We start from the raw sequence: 19,134 nt of genomic DNA on the forward strand, positions 1-19,134 counted from the left end.
CGCAGCTTGTATGTGGGAAGTCAAGTCACAGAGAATTATCACCTGTTTTGGTACTTCCCCTCAGCTCAGAGTATTTCAGCTCCTTCCAGCTCACTGTTTTACGGTCCACAAATGTACTGGCTTGGTTCACCCTCACTGTGTGTTATTTTTGGCCACACTGATAGATGTTTTCAACAAAAAAAAGACCTCTAAAAATGATCTCACACTTCCTGCTCAGCACCAAACGGCAAGCAGAAAAGTTAGACACTCGCTGATGAACATAGTTCAGGGTTTAGCAGCTAGAGAGTCAGATATTTTCCTCAGGAGTTGGTCAAGATTAAAGCTGAGGAATAAGTAAATTGAAGATTAAACTCACATTTGTCAGGTGGCCAGAAACATGACTCCAAATGAATGTTAATAATGCCCCTTATCTGCTTGATGGGTATATACACTGGAGTAGATTTTTAGGGAGATGCAGGGGATATGTCTCCCTCGATATTTAGAGCATGTGCATTTGTCTCCCCTAATAAAAACATTAAAGTAACAGAGGACTTTTATTTTGATTAAATTAAAGACATTTTTACCATAAATTAACGTAAAAAAATCCAAATTATGATGCATAAAACTTAATTAGAATGGAGTAAATTAAATGTTTGATGCTCAAAATTTCCTTGGGGAGAACCCAAATGCCCAGTTTCATATGTGTCCCCCACAATATTGAAACAAAACCTACACTATTGGGTAACAAGTCAGCCAGATCAACTCTAATGCAGGATTTATACTTCTGCATTGAATAGACACCGTACCTTTGGTGTAGGCTCTGTGTCGACATAGAGCCTCCTGTCTATTATTTTAAGCTGAAACCATTTCCCTCTGTGAAAATGAACTTCATATTTACTTTAATTTCACAGATAACAAGCAATAAAAGCCTCCACCAAATAGCATTTTAAGTCTTGTGTGTGATTTATCCTTGCATCATTTGAGTAGAGGAAATCTCTGTTAGCTTATACAGTGTAAAATGCCATAGGCATGTGCTAATGACGTTAGCATGTTATATTTGTTCGGAAAACATGTTTAGTATGAGAAAATTGTTTTGTCAGTGAACCTTGTGAGTTGTACTGGAGCCGAATTTTGTAACATTACCTATGTTAAATGTTGCTGTTGTCCCTGGCTTCATATGAGTAGAGGAAAAGTCCGCTAACCACTAGGCTAATCTATACAATGTAAAATGCCATAGGCTTTTGCTAAAAACATTAGCATGTTGTATTTGTGGGCAAAATGTGTCCAGCAAAAGACAAAAGCTTTGTCTGTGAATACTGCAAGTTACAGTGAAGCCAATTTGTGAAATTGTTTTTGAAATGGTCGCTATTAAGCCATGTTTGTGTGTGTTTTGAATCAACTAAACCTTACAGGACTTCACAGAAACCCTGCCGCCAACTAGTGTTTTGGAGGTGTAACAGCAGAGCGACCACTGCACAATTATAAATGCTCACAACGGCGTAGACCATTTGCGTAGGCTATGGCGTTGGCTCTGCATAGAGCTGATGCACAAGTACAAGTCCTGCTTTTAAAGGTGATCATAGGTCACTGTTGAGTTTAGAGCGTGTGTCTGCTGGCCCCAAGTGGCCCAAAAATCAGTTAGTGCATGACACGATCTAATCCCTACTTGTATTTTGACACTTGGGCAGAAGACCCTGGCACCATTACAATGGCTTTTCCGTTGAATCTTGATGCAGGGGGTCAGCAGTCAGGTTTAGGTAACAAAACTACATTGTTAGGGTTAGGAAAAGATCGTGGTTGACATCTTTCATGTCTGTCAACTTACGTGACAGAACACTCATCATTGACTTTTTGTTGCAACGTGTCACCTGGGTCAAAGTCCTGTGCTTCTTAGACCCATCAACCTCCCCTCCTACCCACCCTAAGCAGCCTGCAGTGGTGGAAAAAAGTTTTCGGACACCCCATGCATTTGTGAAATATTGCATTAAGAATCACTCTTAGGTCTTCAAGTGCAATTTCTTTTAGTACAGTCACAGCCAAAATACTAAATAAATCCTAAAAAAGCCATTAAAAACTTAAAATTGATTGGTTCCATAAAAATACATAAGAAATTTTGAGTATTGGGTCATTTTGGTACCAGTGATGAAGGTCGTTCTTTTTATTAAAAGACACAATTTTTGTTGCCAAGCTTCGTGTCTACATAAAGCCAGCACATTTGAAAGTTCTTCAGACACAAAAATGGCTAAAACAAGGAACCTAACGCAGGAAACACGCCTGAAGATAAAGATTCTCAGCCAGGAAGGGTACAGCTGCCGCCAGATAGCCAGGAAGTGCAGATGCAGTCCTTCAGCAGTTGGATACACTCTGCAGAAATACAGACGAACCAACAGCTTGGAAGACAAACCAAGATCTGGGCGTCCAAGGGTTTCTTCAGCAAGAAATGACCGCATCCTGATCCGCATGTGCACGCAAAACCGCCGAATGACATCACAGGAGCTTCAGCAGCAGTGGTCAAACCAAACTGGTGTCCAGTGTTCCACCCGCACTGTACATGGCCGACTTTTAGATCATGGCTTAAGGTCCTACAAGAAGGCTATCAAGAAGCCCCTGATCAATGAGAGACAGAGGTTAGCCCGGCGTCGTTGGGCCCAGGCACACAAGAACTGGACAGCCAGGAATTGGAAGAAGATTTTATGGTCAGATGAGTCCAGTTTCCAGCTTTATCTTCCTCCTACTAATGTGAGGGTACGCAGAAGGCCAGGCGAAGCATTATCTCCAGCATGTACAGTACCTACTGTCAAGCATGGTGGAGGCAGTATCATGGTTTGGGGATGCATGAGTGCTGCTGGTGTTGGTCATCTCACTGTCTGTGATGGCACATTGAACTCTACCAAGTATTGTACCATTCTCGAAACCCACATGCTCCCTTCTGCGCGTGCACTGTTCCATCAAGGTAAAAACTGGATGTTTCAACAAGATAATGCCCCTTGTCACATATCCAAGGCCAGTAGAACTTGGCTGCAGGAGCACAGTATCCAGGTCTTAGAGTGGCCAGCTCAATCCCCGGACATGAGCCCCATTGAAAATCTGTGGTGGATTATCAAAAGGTCTGTTTCAAAGCATAAACCAAAGAATTTAGAAGAATTAAAAGCAGTAATTCAAGAAGAATGGGACAAGATTACCCCTCAACAGTGTGAAAGGCTCGTGGGGAACATGCCAGCCAGGATTAGAGCTCTACTGCGTGCCAGTGGCAGGACTACTAAATATTAATTTGATGATGTGATGGTTTATTTATTTTTTGTTCAGTTTTGAACACATTCTCTGTTATTTGTTGACTTTGATACCGACAATGTTGAGAACTGACATACTGAAACTGTCAAGAATTTAGTTTTGTTATTTTTTCTTGTAAACAATAAACAAAAAAATATAATTTGTATTTGTTTGTATCTGTCCAATGCAGCCACACCTTTTGAAACACAAAAAAGATTTTTCCACAAATATTTCATGATAATATTTGAGATTGTGTAAAATTTTAAGGGTGTCCGAAAACTTTTTTCCACCACTGTATACTCTCAGGCTCTTTATACTACGTCTGTTGTCTGAAGGTCTAGTAATGACGCTGTTTACATTGGAGCCGCCCAAGTGACATTTTTGATGCCCTGTGGATGAAGCCAGGCTGTGATACAGCTTTTAAACTCATGCGGATGAAAGCTCTGAAGGTAGTAAGTCGACCTTTGTGCTTACAATGTATAACAGTATCCTTTTCCCAAAGTATAAGATTGAATATCCATGCTGAAATGTTCAAATCACTGCGCATAACTCACAGATCTCTCTGTCAAACAGCAATAGACTGAGAATGAAAAATGGCACTGGACTTTTGACTCAAACCAGCCTCCTGCCAAAACTATCTGCACGACTGGCTTTGTGATTTATATGTAACATTTAACGAATCTTACTCACACACTGCAAAGATGACAAAGCAGATATACTCACACTTATACTTTTTCACCTTGTCTTTGCATATTCACAGAGGTGTTTAAGTTAGACAGCGTTGGCGTTATTAATCAACAGGTATGATCTAACAAGCATTTCTCAATAGCTCTTAGTAGAGTATGAAGAGTGCTCGGTAGATGCACAATTACTTTATGCCCATGCTGGTACAAAGCCAATATCTGACTCTGTTTGGCACTTAGCTGGGTTGTCCCTGTGGAGTGCTCGCTTTCCATTTGCATTGCTTTGAATGAATTCAGCATTGCTACATTTAAGTGCCTCAGTTCTCTCTTTAACTCTGTAATTTCTCAGTGGAGAGCTTTGTGCCGTCTCTTCAAGGTTTTCAGAGTCATGTTTTTGTCTGTTTCTTTGCTCTCTTCAAACCTGAGTGTGTTATATATTACAGGCAGTTGTCTGTATTGCCGCTGGAGTGTACCATCAGTGCTGCTTCTGCTCTGTTGTATGTTCTATGGTGCTGTGTTTTGTGCTTAATGTTAATGTCTCTGTGTTGCCTCTGCTTGACATTTCCGGATGCCTTCAAGTCCAGTTGGGTTTACTGTGATCCAGGGAAAAGACAGTCTCAATAATCCATGAGGTTGTGGATAGAAATTTTCTCGAAGCTCTGAGATCACAAGTTGTTCCTAGTTCAAAACTGTAAAAAGTTGTCAATGTTGAAAACACAGTCACTTGACATTTTTGAAATGTAACCAAGGCCATGTCTGTTTTTTTAGCCTTGGACTGAACAAAAAGTGTGACCAAGTTTATAAAAATGGAAACTAATGGCATTATTAAAATGTGAAAGCTGAAAGAGGCTTAGAGGAGAATTGTTTTCCTCTCTATCTTTTGCAGCTGCAGCACCAGCACCACTGTGTCTCTCTCCTCTACGCTGAGAGAGACGCTGCACAGTATACATGCAGCGCTGAAGTTAGCTGGCAGGGTTTATTCATCTCTATAAAGTCTGACCGCAGAGGGAGACACTTGGCATCGGAACAGAGAGCAGACCTTTTCCCAGCGGCTGAGGGGGTGAGACGCTGTTCGGAGGCTGTTATCTGACCGACTTTGTTGTTATTGTTGAATGGGATGGATTTAATGCCCCTTTATTCAATACATTTTTCTCAATCTCTCCATTCTATTAAACATGTTCTTGTTAAAAACTGTTAAAGAACCTCTCCATTAAAAAAAAAGTGCTTTTGCTCTGTTTTTGTCTCCTAAAATGTCCGACCTTGAGTATACTGACTTGTATCTGTGCAAGTTTTTCACTAGACAAAGTCTGGTGGTATTTTTGTATTCCTCTGCTGAAGGGAGTGATGTCAGTGCACTTCCCTAAAATGTGAGATTCAACATCACTATTTTTAAAGCCAGTGTCCAGTGTCTAATACAGGAAACACATCAACAGGGCAACAGATTTGATACCACGTAGCAGATATTATTGTTTGTTTCACAACCACTAATGTGGTGTCAGCTACTGCCAGTTAGCCTTCAAACTAACAAGCAAATAAATGATGTTAATGACCTTTCTGACATGTCTGCTAGTCACTTATTTTGGTGCAAAATAGACTCCTCATCTGAGTCTGGGTCTGACTGAAGCTCAGACATGTTTGGCTGAATCTCTCCGATGTTTCCTCTAATGGTAATGCCAGCCATTTTGATGCACACTGCTCTTTGACTAGTAAACCTAGCAGGAGCAGCATCGATGGGTGGGGTGGAGGCCAGATCCAGAATTTCTTAATGAATGAGAAAAAATGGATCTGCTTCCAGCCCCTAAAATGTGTCTGTGGAGGACTATTTGCTACTGTTGGTGTTAATGATGTCCTTGCTGCTATTGCGGTTGTTGTTGCTGCTCTAGCTGATATTAATATGAGGCAAGTTACATTACATATGGCAAGGATAACAGTCTTTCAAGTGTTTAAATTTGGAACAGAAAACATTTCAGCTGCTCTCGGTCAGTGCAAATGAAGAAACCTCAGCTATAAATGAGCTCCGGGCCCCTAGTGGACCCCTGCTTGTGGTTAAAGCGAAACACAAATTAATTTTGGAATTGTAGACCATGTGAATTTTGACGCAGGCAGAGGTGTAGTTACCTCTGTGGACACAGAGGTCATGTCTGCGATATGTTTTGTTATTTAGGTATTTTCACATCATAAAGAAGAGTTTACTTTCAAAATTACACACATTTTTTTTCCAAGGAGGATTCTATGTTTTTTGTTGACTAAATTTGATTGTTTATGCAAAAAATAAAGAAGAGAAATAATTGAGTAAAATGCAATGTGGTTAGTTTTTTCAAAATGAAATACCTGGCCACAAAATCATAATGTAGTGAGACAGTTTAATATGAGTTAAGTAGTTCAGTTAGTCTCATTCAAGTCACAAATTTCTGGCTACAGTCCAGGACACATGGACTGCCTCAAGCCCATGATCAGTTGACTCAGTGTGTAATTACTAACCCACCCATTGTCTATAACCGCTTATCCTATTCAGGGTTGTAGTGGTGCTGGAGCCGATCCCAGCTGACACTGGGTGAGAGGCAGGGTGAACCATGGGCAGGTTGCTGGCTAACAAACAGACATACAACCATTCATGCTCGTATTCACACACAAATCATAGTCAACAGTCAACCGTCATGTTTGTAGACTGTGGGAGGAAGTCGGAGCACCCAGAGAAAAACCACACTGACACAGGGAGAACATGCAAACTGCACACAGAAGGGCAAGCAGGTTAAAATCAAGAATCCTCTTCCTCTGAAGCAACAGTGATAACCACTGCACCATTGTGTCACCCTGCTTCAGCTATGCTTATTTTCAAAATAAGTTTTCAGTAATCAAAATGACCACAAACTAACAGATACACAATGAATCTGGCCCTATAGAGCCTGTTAGGGTCCAGGGCCCTCGGGCAGTGGCAGACAATCACATAACATTCAGAAGCCATGTTTATCAGTTAAATGAGAGCAGTGGTTTAAAACAAAATGGAAAATGAGTTAAAAAAAAAAACATGCCTTATCATAATGTTAAAAATGGTTTAAAAACAAATCCATTACCTGCACCTGCACCTGCACGGTCACCCACCTGGATCCAGACCTACAGGCTGCAGCAAAGGTTAATCACTTGCTTATTGGCTCTTGGCCTAAATTAACCAAATACCATTTAAATGTTGCAGCACATTTTTGACACATCCAGCTTAAAAACAGACAAACAAACAAACGTGTCTAAAAACACAACCTTTATTTGAATGTGTTTCTACTGGATATTTTACATACTCATGAAAATAAAAATGCAATATGATGTGCCATTATATGCTCACTAACCTTTGATAAATCACACTCATGCATGATTTTAAGTTTTTTTTTTTAATTTAATAGCTCTTAATCCTATGTATTCTGTCAGAAGTCACATTTCTTTCATCTCCTATAACTTTTATAATACACACAAACCCAACAGTAGCCTGTCCAGATATAGTCAACCTCCAAAGTATCAGACTCAACAGATAAATGTTTCCCGGAGCTCCACTGTGCGCCACCAGGAGCAAATCAATCTGAATAAATAGTGAGTACCAGCAGGTGTGTAACACCATGGGGTGTTTTTGGACACGTGACGCTCCGGTGCAGTTGAGCTGCGCGCTCACGTCACTCCTCATGCCCTTCTCCAGTGAGAAAGTGTCACGTGAACGCGCACGTATACTGTAGCTCCCTCCCTCTCTCCCTCCACCCTCCACACTCCACTTCTGGTGTGCTCAACATCAGCAGCACCCACAGCCACAGAGCGCGCGCCCGCGTCTGTGGTTGCGCACTTGTGCTCTTCAAATAGCCGTGTGTAAATCTAATACTTGGATCATTTTAGGAGAGTATAATGGTTAAAACGTAGCTATAAGATTTCTGGTGAATCAACATTACTTATAGACAAAATATGTAGCCTATGTTTTAAGGTGTACATTAACACACTGCAGTGATCCCATTCTGTAAGTAGGTCTAATGTAGTGTTATTTTATTTATTAACATCTGTTTGTGTCATGGCCCAGTGGTAATTTAGTTTATTGCTTAATTCAGAGGATCTTAAAATCAGTTTAACCAGCATAAATCTCAATGTGGTAGATTCACAGAGGACATTACAGTAAATAAAAACACATTCATACGAGTTATGAACAGAGGGTTCGGGGATAAAACAACCTGAATGACTACCTCCTTGAAAAATCTAATTTAATTTTCTGTCTATTTGTGTCTGTTTTCCTCCTGATGGTCGCCAGCAGGAGGTCAGAGTGCACCCTCCTTTTCATTTCTCTCCATATTGCTCGTTGTATCTTAATCTTGCCGCTGCTGCGACCCAATTCCGCCCACGGGGCTCATTTAACTTTGATCTAATCTAATCTAATCTCGGTTTCTCTCGCCTCTCGCGCTTTTATTTCCCCCCCTCACAGTCGCCGTGGCCGCGCGGCGCGCTCCCGCTATCACGTCAGGAGGCAGCCCACTGGTCCTGAAGCTGATGATGATGATGGCGGTGATGGAGGAGCAACGCTGAGTTCGCTCTCCCGTTTTTCAGCTCCCCCCTTTTTCCATTCATTCTTTTTTGATTCTTATCCAAAATAAAACAGACAACATAGCGACATAGAAGCGACGCCTCCGACTCGACCTGCAACCTTTCTCCACCTCCCTCCCGTCTCCTGAGCCGAGACCGAGATGGGGAACGAAGCGAGCATGGAGGGCGGCGGGCAGCCCGGTGAGCCGGGAGCCGCCGGGATGATGGGGTCGGTGATGCCCGGAGGACCTGCAGCAGGACCGGGGGCAGGACAGCACATGAAGCCGGTCAACGGAACCGCTGCCGGGGGAGGGATGGGGATCGGAGGCCCCGGGATGGGAATGACGAGGTAGGAGCAGCAGTAGTGGTGGAGGTGTTTGGGGCTGGGTGACTTACTACATCCCAGTGTGTGTTTTAACACGGAAACGTTTGGATAAGACACCAGATGACATTTCAGATTTGGGAGAGATGGGGTGTGTAAGTGTTTCCCTCTCTCGTGCATGATTGTAAGGAGGACATATGAGCGTGTGATGGTGTGTTATTACCAGGAGAGGAGTGACATCCCGCTCCAATCTGAGGATGCTGACAACAGGAGAGCTGTCCGCGGTGCTGAAACGCTCCCAGCTGCACCGCTCAGCCCCAAAGCTTCATTTCAACGTGTGTCCCAAAATAGGTTTGATATTGCATGTTAAGGTGGCTTACACCCACCGTGCCCCTGTGCTCCGTGTTACACTGTTCTCACCAGAGAGTACTTAGGGCTGCTTTGCTCCCAGATTGTGCTTTTATTCCGCGGTGTCATGTGCTGTAATAGTATTTCCTCTTTCCTCGAGCTCGGGCTGTGCTCTGGCGTATTGTGTTGAATGGGACGTGTGTTTGACAGCTGCTGAAAAAACACACAGCCGAGCCCTCGTTTTTCTCCACGATCATTAAAGAAACGTGACCACTGGGACGGCTTTGTGGTTTGTGCTGGAGATGGAGATGCAGCTCGTTTCCGCATGGGCGAGATGAGAGGGTGCTGGATGCGTGTGTGTGTGTGTGTGTGTGTGTGTGTGTGTGTGTGCATGTGTACGTGAGCGTGTGTGTTCGTACGTTAAGGGGCTTGCCTGGCTATGTAGGCGTGTGTTTGATGATGTGTGTGTAGTACTGGTACTATGAGCGACACCTACGTTTCCCGTTAATGACGTAGAGGCGTGTGACAGATAGATGGTGCGTATACCGACATACCAAACCGTGCCCACCGTACCATGTCTCACCAAACCCTGTTAAATCCAATGCTGCTGCGCCACATAATACCAAACAATCATAATTAAAATATGCATAATTCAGTCTCTAATCTCATCTCATAATACAGATACTATCAATATGTGTCTTCCAGTTCAACATCCGCTGGGTGTCATGCACAGATTATAAAATAGCCACATTAAAACATACACCAAATGTATCATGCTATAGCTCACACATACACATAGATGGACATGAATTTTAGGGGGGACGCAAGGGACTCGGTCACTCGCTGTATTCAGAACATGTGCATTTGTCCCCCCAAATAAAATATGACAGTAGTAGAGGACTTTTATTTTGGCAAAATTAAAGACATTTACACTACACACTGATGCATAAAAGGCACATACTGGTGTTAAATGCTCAGTTGTTTCTTGGCAGAGGCTCCTAAAACACTGTATTTCATTTGTGTCTTGCCCCAGAGTTAAAACGAAACCAACGCCCTTCCACATACAACCAGATCTCATGGGAAATGTGTGCCTGTTTGTATTTAAAAAATGCAGTTTTTGACATCTAATATAAGAAAAACTGTGGCCATTTTGGACTCATATGTGCAAGCCTGTTCTTACCTTCAAATAAGATTCCTTTTTCAAAGGATGTTACATATATGTACTGTGTATGAATTTTTCATTTGATGTGCATTCAGGTGCCCTGGTTAGATGCTGTTTTATCATACAGCATACATGCTACACCATAACATGCCATGACATAACCCTGACATGTGTCCTAACATAACATGACCTGACATCACATCACATCAACGGCTGCACAGTTGACACACATCATATCCTTAGCAAAGACCTTTCTACAAAGCAGAAGCATTTTTTTTTTAAATATTTGGTATGATCACTTTCTCCCCTCCAGCTCCAGTCTCTCCTTTAGCTCGGCTGTGACAGCACGTTATGCTACAATCACTCATCTTTGCCACAATCCAGAAACCCCAGTTCACTGTACCACCTCATCCATAACCCCCCTCTGCAGCCAGGCTGCTGTACAGAGACCTAATCAGGTTGACGTTTTGTGGAAATACAGCTGGAGTAGGGCTACAGCTGGCCTATACACACTAGGGTTATATTTAGGACACATCCCGAGTTTGATTCATGCATCTGTAGGAGAGAAGAGTGGAGCAGCGCAGGCCTATCCATCATTATATAATGCAGGGACTCAGAGAGCAGATGACATCTTCAGCTCGCTTCCGATGAAAGACAACAGAGCCCAACATGCTCTGATGCATTATTTCTGCATTACACTGTTCAAGGGATTCACAATTATGTAGTCTTCTTCGTCTTTGTTGCTGTTATCAAATATTGCTGCAGGTCTCTGAACTCCGGGTTTCAGACCTGGAAAACGGCGCCCACATTTCAAATCCATGCCGAGTTAAAAGGTGAGGGGTTTCACGGCGTGAAGCACCTCACATTAAGTATTTATAATGGCGTAATACAAGGCCATGTGAACAGATTGGATCACGTGCAGAGCGTGTTTGCTCACCCCCCGCCCCTCTCACTCTCACACACTCTCACACACTCCCTCCCTCTTCTGCACTGCTCTGCCTGACTGCCTGCTCCTATCACTCCCTCTCTCCCTGTCTCCTCTGCGCACTCGCATGCTTTGCTACTCTCTTGTCTTTCTCCCTTTTTCTCTCTGTCTCTCTCTGTATCCTGTGCACACTTGCAGTCTTTATATAGGAGAAAGGATGTCGCTCTCTCTCAGTTCCCTTCAGTCTTCCTTTCTTCCTATTCCTCTCATTCTGCCGCTTTTGCCGCTCTCTTTCTTTTTCACTCAATCTCTGCACACTGCTGCCTCAGTCTTTCGCTTTCTCTTTCTTCTCCTCTGCATCTAAATTAATATCCCACTCAGTTTGCATTTGGCACTGTTTACAGTGATGATGTAGAGTGGAAAGGTCAAGGTGTGTTTTTCTTTTAAGTATTGTCAACAAAACCTAACAGAAAGACCAAACCGACAATGTGTTGGTCCATCTTTTCTCCCATGTCTGTGGCACTCAGTCCCAAACCCACTGGTTCCTAATGGACATGTAAATCTTTAAACATGCACCAAAAATTAATTGTTGCAGGATACATTTTTGGGGACTATTTTCAGCTGTGGATGAACACAAATGTGGTAGTCTTGTGTCATTTAAAGGCAGCAAGATGCTTTGTATGGACCTTAAAATAAACTCCAGATCACGTCATATCCATGGTAATGAAGTCACCCATTCAGGCTGTTCTTCTGCATTGTTTGTACATATTACTACAAAAAGCAATGCACCAACACGTTTATAACCCATGTATTCACGAGCCAGTAATTCGTATATAGCTCACATAATGTGAAGAGTGAAAGTCCATGTAAGGAGGCAGGTTGAGGTTGAGGTTAAACAAACACAGGACTTTTCCCCAGGAGACCGGTGATTATGTCCCATGTACGACATCACCATGTTTCTTTTCCTGAACCTAAGCTAACTTTTCTTGCCTAAACCTAAACCTATGCAACTTAAGATTAAGTATGTAACTTCAAATTTTAATTTGTTCACAATAACAAAAATGTAGAATATTGCCAGCATTACACTTTAACACCAAGCACATGTCAGCAATTTGTCCACTTTGCAATGATATGTGACAGGTGTGTTTCAAATACAACAGATCCTACAAAATACGAATGAAATGACAAAATGAAGGGTTAAGGGAAACATCATAGTTTGGGATGAAATCATTACTTCCTCAAGGTTAGCGGAGCTCACTCTCCTCACTTCCTCCTTTGCCCCTGTGATAATTATTAGGGCTGTGAAAGAGGTCTGTCACTTGAATGTAAACATGACGCTTTGGGGCATTTGCTGAAACAAGTAACGCTGTTGCTCCTCTCGACAGCACAGTCTCTGCAAATATACTGTACTATTTGCTGCTTATGTGAAAATCCCTCCCCCATCCTTTTCTCTCTCTCCCTCCCCACCCCCTTCTCAACCAATAACCAGCAGCCTATAAATGGCTCTGCCTTTACAATGAGATACAACCGTAATGCTATATAGGGTACGGGAGGACAGATAAGGAGTGCAGAGAGAGATGCCAAGAGTAAGGGGAGAGAGATGGAGGAAGTGAAAGGGGAGAGAACAAGTGAGAGAAAAGAAGGAGGAAATGAAAGCCGGAGGAAATAGATCAAGTGTAGTGTACAATGGGATAAAACCTGAAGGGACACAGGGAGGGGGAAGGGAGAGATGGGGTAGTGATAGATCTTAAGGTGTAACCTCCAGTCAGGGATCATCCAGTGATATAAATTCATTATATTGCCAGGAAAATCATATTTAAACATGTCTCAGGTGATACATTTTTGTTTCATTTATAATGGTTTTCAGCATTTTTCTTTAAAAGGTCCAGAGTGTTGGATTTAGGGGGATATATTGGCAAAAATGAAAGGTAATATGACACAGAGTCGGCCATGTTGCACCACTGTGTTTCTATAGTAACCCATAATGGACAAACCAAACACTGGCTTGAGATAGGGCCATTTGCCTTTTTGCATCGTTAGCATCCCCTCTGCAATGAGCCAAACTGCATCTGAAAAACACTGATTTTTAACATGAAACTGCTTTATTCAGTGTTTTTACCGGTTTAAATTTCTGTGTCCGTTTATTCTGGAGAGAAGTAGACCTCTGTGGATAATTCTGCTCCCGGTAAAAACCACCTGAACACCTGGGTTGTAAATTATCTGAGATAAACAGTGAGCACAAACTAGCAGGTGGTGGTTAGTGGCCTGTCTGCGACATGCCAAACAGCATCGAAGGAACACTCATTTGTAAACATTTTCAGTGTTTTTAATGATTTCAATCACCTGGGGTCTCATTTACAAAACAACACTTAGGGTCTATACTAAAAATCTACATACGGAAATTGCGTGTGCCAAAAAAATATTCAACAATTTCTACAATCGGGCTTCCACCTCCACCTCTGCATCGCCAATTTCCTGTCTCCAAAATGTTCATAAGCATGGGTAAAAGTTTCTGTTTTTATACATCACAACTTTTACATGCTTAAGAATGAACAATGAAGGAATCCTTGGCAGCACTTGGCACAGGGGGGAGGAGTTTCAGCTGGTTGCAATCTGCAATCCTCACCTCTAGATGCCACTGAATCCCACACACTGCTTCTTAAATGCAGTATTCATACCATTGTAGATGTTGTCCAACATGTTTTGCAAAATAAAATAGTATTTTGATGTATTTATTCAAGCCAACTCAAGTAAAGTACTTCAATTTGAGAAGAAAAGCGGAAGTTGAAAAAGTTTGTGGAAGAAATACACAGTGAGGGCCTGTGATGTGCAGATGGAGCCTAAATTACAACCAGCAAGAGACAAAGATAATAAAGAGTGGGCACAGATGTATAAAGGAAGAAAGAATAAAAAGCAAATAAAGAAATTAAGGAAAGAATATGAGGTAGAAAGAGAAGAGGGGATGGAAAGTATGGATATCCAGATGGCTGAAGATAAAGGAGGTAGAAAGTAGTAAGAGAGCATAGCAAAGAGAGAAGGAGAGAGAGCAGCACATATGGAACAGACCATTCCCTTTCTGAGGCATCACATGTTCAGTTTACATCTGACTCAACTCACACTCATGTTTTCAGACTTATTTGTCGGCCAGGCTGTGTGTACATTTGTGTACATGTGTGTACATGAATGTGTGTCTGTGTGTTACGCATGACTACTTCACTGTTTTTTGTATATGATCAGTAACTGTGAAGAGCTGTTCAATGACTTGTGACCGTCGGCAGTCATTGCAATTTATTCCCTATACACACTTCTCAAGCTGTGTGTAAGTCAGAGAGAGAAGGGGGGGGCGGGGGCTAGATGTGTAGGAGAGTGTGGAAACTTGAGTATGCTGGAGAGAGAAAAAGAGAGCGTGAAAATTGAGTTTTGTATTTTTTCTTTCTCTGACATGCTCCACCCTTGAGACCAATTTTCACTGTCTACAGAAGCATGCATGTAGGAAGTGTGTTTGTGTGTGTACGCATGTTTAAGTGTTACTTTGTTTTTTCACCTCTTGCAGAAAAACAGCAGCCTGCCAGCAGCGTGTACAGTGCGACTGAGTTTGTTATCGAGGCTTTCTGCTGACCGCCGTGCTCAGAGTGACGTGATTTTATTTCTCATATCAGCAGAGGAACAAACGCTGGTACAATTCAGTTTCTGATCTGCTGAGTGTGCCAGTTACCAGCCGTCTTTTAGCCTTTTGTTGTTGAAATTGATGGTGAGGTTGAAAACTATTGCGTCTGATATTGAGTAGATGTAGGCCAACATTTCAGTTTGAACGCCAGGCTGTAGCTAGCACAGATGTATTGTTAGTGACATGTAGTTTATACTGTAGCTGTGGATGTTTGGTTGAGTTGGTCTGTTCCTTTAATCCAACATCCAAGCTACGCTTCCTTAGTCCAAAAGTGTGTAAAAGGCACTGCTGCAACAGAACAGCTTTTGTGTTTGTGTCCGCCTGATGAGCGCAAATCAAATATCCCCTCTCCCTTCAGCCCAGTCACCAGGAAGAAATTTTGGCATTGCACGCTGCAGCAAACCACCAATATGTTACATCTGTAAATTTCATGTTTTATATCAACATTTCTAAAGTGACATAGTTCAGATTTCATGTATATGAGCTGAGATTCTCATCAGGAAAAAGAGGGGGTGGTGGATGGCGTAAGGTGAGACTGCCAAGCAGCAGACCACTGTTTGATACCAGTGATGTTTGCAGCTGTGATTTTGGCAGCAAAACCAAGTGTTTTTGCTGAGACATCAGGACATTTCCGCTGATGTTTGTGACAACTAAACTGGATATTTTAAACCAAAACAGATGTTTTCCTAACCCTATCCCAGCAGTTTTTGTGCTTAAACCTAACCACACATTAACCACAGCGCTGTCACAACGTAAAACAGAAAACTGCAACATAAAGAAACATGAAGTTTCAGCAATGCCAACATTTATTCTGGAGATTGTATTCCTTTTAGCTCTGTTTTGGTCTCAACCAACTCCTGAAAAAAGGCTTTTGGCTGCTAGCTGCTGTGTGGTGCCGAGCAGGTGACGTGTAGTGGGTTTATCAGAGGTTGTTGATTGAAAACAGCTGTCTGCTGTTGGATAAGGGGTTGAATTGACACTGAGACTAAACCATAGGCTGCAGTAAATATGCATTAAACCAAAGCAATGATATGAAAGAAGCTTAAAAGCTCTGTACAGCTGCAGTGCTGGGTGATAATTCTCTGTGGTTTCATCTGCACAACCACAATCTCCTCATGTTACACATAGACTGGATTCAGTATCAATACAAAATGATAAATGGAGCTTAAATATTTTCTGATGCTGATAAATGTTAGTTTACATTAGTAGCCTGTTGTTTGGAAGCACAGCACGAAAAAAAGGTTCTTCAATAATTAACATGACTTTATCCTTAATTGGACAAAATATGGTGGAGGGAGAAACACTGACTCCACATTTTTGGGAGAGTTAATCTAGTCAACCCAATCCGGACAATGTGGCACTAAAGATGACATAAAAGACGTGACAACAACAAAATGCAAATTAGATCTGAATATGTGTATATTTCAATAGAAATCTCTGAACCTCTTGTTTGCTTTTGAACAGCTTAAGAAAAAACTAAATTTAAATATTCTATTCCTTTCCTCTTGGGGGAAAGACTGGGACTTTCTGTCAACAGTTAAAGTCCACTGGCGGCTACATTTGTACCTGAAAATAGCTTCTTATTTCACCCCGAAGCTCTCACAAGACACTGGTCTTTGCTTTTTGTGACATACTTAGTAATGAGTTGCTTTGAGACACACAGTCCATCACAGTTATCAACCCATCACCTCCTTTTACAGAGCATTTTATAAAACTACTTTAAGAAAAAGACACTCCAACATCTAATATTTGAGTTTAAGCTGATTAATGGCATTACACTTATGAACTTTGCTTTTAGAAAATCAGACCCAGATCATGCCAATGATCTTGGGGGGACAGTATCGTCTTGCCTGGTATTAACAGCGCTGAAACAATGTCTATATAATAGGGACAGTTGACAGGACGGGATCATTGGCGGCATGTGTGTGACATTTTGATTGCGTGTTATGTGTGCGACCCACCACGGGATATTCCAAAAGTAGCTGATAGCAGTTAGCAGCTAACTCAGAGAAGAGGAACTGGTCGAAAATGTCACAAATTGGGAAAACAGTGAGGTCCAGGAGCTCCTTACCTTCCAAGCACGGGATGAGATCAGTCGCCCTATTACAAAGACAGTAAATGATTGTTATTGCCATATTAATGCAATTGGTATTATTTAGAAAGCGCTAGGCTGACACCGCTGTGCTACATGTCAGGCCTCTTTTGCTTCCGTGATGCTGGCATGCTGTCAAAAATCCCAGGAGCAGCATGATGTTGCCATTGTTTAGTACTGTGAAAAAATGCAAACGCAGCATAAAGAAGGGATGTTGTAGTGGCCCTATAGTGCAATATATGTGAAAAAAGAGCTAAAGACAACTAACAACTCAAGGTTTCTGTAAAAAAAATGCAGCAGCAGGTTTTTTTTGGGGGACAGCCCATTTTGCCTGAAGCTTTCTGTCTAACTTGATTGTGTCACTGTGAATTCTGTCCTGTCAGTCCTTTCTTGGGGGATTTCAAACCATACAGTTGGAAAACACTGTCCTGGGCTGAGACTGTAGGTCGACTTTATGACTCTTGGCTGGAAAAGGCAGTGAGCAGGTTCTTAGTCACCATCTTGAATCGCCTGAAGGTTCACAAACTGCAGACTGACCTCATCCTCAAAAAGAGCTCCAAAAGGTAACGTGGATGTGTCAGAGAGCGATTGTGAACAAAAACAAGAGAGAATGTGTTTCTCTTTGTGGGCGTGTTAGTTTGCGAGCTTGAAAAGTGAGATTTTTTACGAATTGTGTGTTTGTGAATGTGTGACAGAGTGGGCGAGAGACAGACAGAGGCTCTCTATATATTTACACCCCCTGTTATCAGGCGGACATGTTTGCGGGAGCCTCCAAATACTAAATGTGTTTGGGTGGCTGCAACGGGAGATAAGATGGCAATAAGCACAATATCACAGCCCAAGACAGTATTGGTTTTCAGCAAATAGATGCTGTCGCTGGAGCTTATGAGTGAAACCCAGAAATAGACTGAACAGAAACAATACGGCTATCTGAGCAGGACGAGGGGTGAAATCTGTCGAATCACAGGGAAGACATTGGTGGATAATGGATTATCTGTTGGATCCTTAACCAGGAGATCAAAAACTGCTGCTGTCGCAAAGTGAATGCGTAGGAATTTGTCTTGGTGTACACAGACAGGGATGGACTTTACCCAGAGGGTAAAGAGTAAGTGCAATGCATACTAAATCACAGGCAGGAGACACTATCAAATGCCAAAATAAAAAGGCCTTTTCTAACCTCACGGCATATACAGTAGGCTGCAAGATTATAGAGACGATTTCTGTGGGATAGTTTGTGTATTACTGTAGAGTCATGACTTGTTAGCTTCATAAACATTTGTTTGCCACAGAGCTCATTTTCTTTCCAATGAAAACTCCCATTGGCTTTTTGACAAGGTAACCATGGTGACACTAACTTCCACGTTGGCCTATAGAAGATCATCATCCGTGGAGCACTTCATTGTGAAAGAATGTTAACTGCTCCTATAGCAACCATAGCTTCTGTGTCAGCTACGCCATTATTCTTCACTGTAAATAAATTAATACAATAAGAACTCTAAAAGAGATAAAAACTTAACTTTGAGTGCAAACCAGTTTGCATCCAGTTTGTGTTTGATACTCAAATGTTTAAGGTTGAATATCTCAGAGGACAAATCTGTTTAGAAAGTTAAGGTTTATACATTCACAATATTTTATCCACAAATTTGTTCCAAGGTTACAGCATGAAAGGTTAAGGTAGGTTGGCTTTTTATAGCTCATACCACAGATGGGTTGGAACGTGCCACACCCTTTCAAATCTCTACGAATGAAGGATCAAAAGTCCAGATTACGGAGGCTTCCTAGTTTTGGCTGTCAGTCCCCTTCCAGGGCTCAGCGGGGATTTGTAACAGACACCAGTCTAGTCGGTCCTGACCTCATGTAGTGAGCAGAGTGCAGCGCTGCCTGAACCGCCTCAGCCAGCACTGCAAGTTTCCACAATGATGCCAGGGTGGGGCATTCAGACCTGAAACAGTATTAGACCTGTGTCTACCACAGGGTAAAACAGGAGCTTTCCAGGATTTATACACTGGTAGTCTTCACTGTCGGAGCTCTCAAAAAATTACTGTGGTTTTATCCAAGGAAATAGTTTACTTTCACTTCAGCACCAAAACAGGCTTCTCAGTGCCAATACAGCTGCCTTTTATACACCATGAGAAAATCTC

At 42.1% G+C, this 19,134-nt stretch overlaps 1 protein-coding gene across 2 annotated transcripts in view; it reads left to right on the top strand.

The window, feature by feature from the left end:
• Positions 1-8,409: 8,409 nt before the first annotated feature.
• bsna (bassoon presynaptic cytomatrix protein a) overlaps positions 8,410-19,134 on the top strand; it is a 211,827-nt gene continuing 201,102 nt past the window's right edge. For both annotated transcript variants that reach the window (XM_078170200.1, XM_033629348.2), the window contains exon 1: positions 8,410-8,826. In XM_078170200.1, coding sequence (XP_078026326.1) covers positions 8,639-8,826 — 188 coding nt within the window. In that variant the 5' untranslated portion in view covers positions 8,410-8,638. The remainder of the gene's footprint in view (positions 8,827-19,134) is intronic.

The sequence above is a fragment of the Epinephelus lanceolatus genome, chromosome 8 (genome assembly GCF_041903045.1).
Source record: "Epinephelus lanceolatus isolate andai-2023 chromosome 8, ASM4190304v1, whole genome shotgun sequence".
NCBI classification, from domain to species: domain Eukaryota; kingdom Metazoa; phylum Chordata; class Actinopteri; order Perciformes; family Serranidae; genus Epinephelus; species Epinephelus lanceolatus.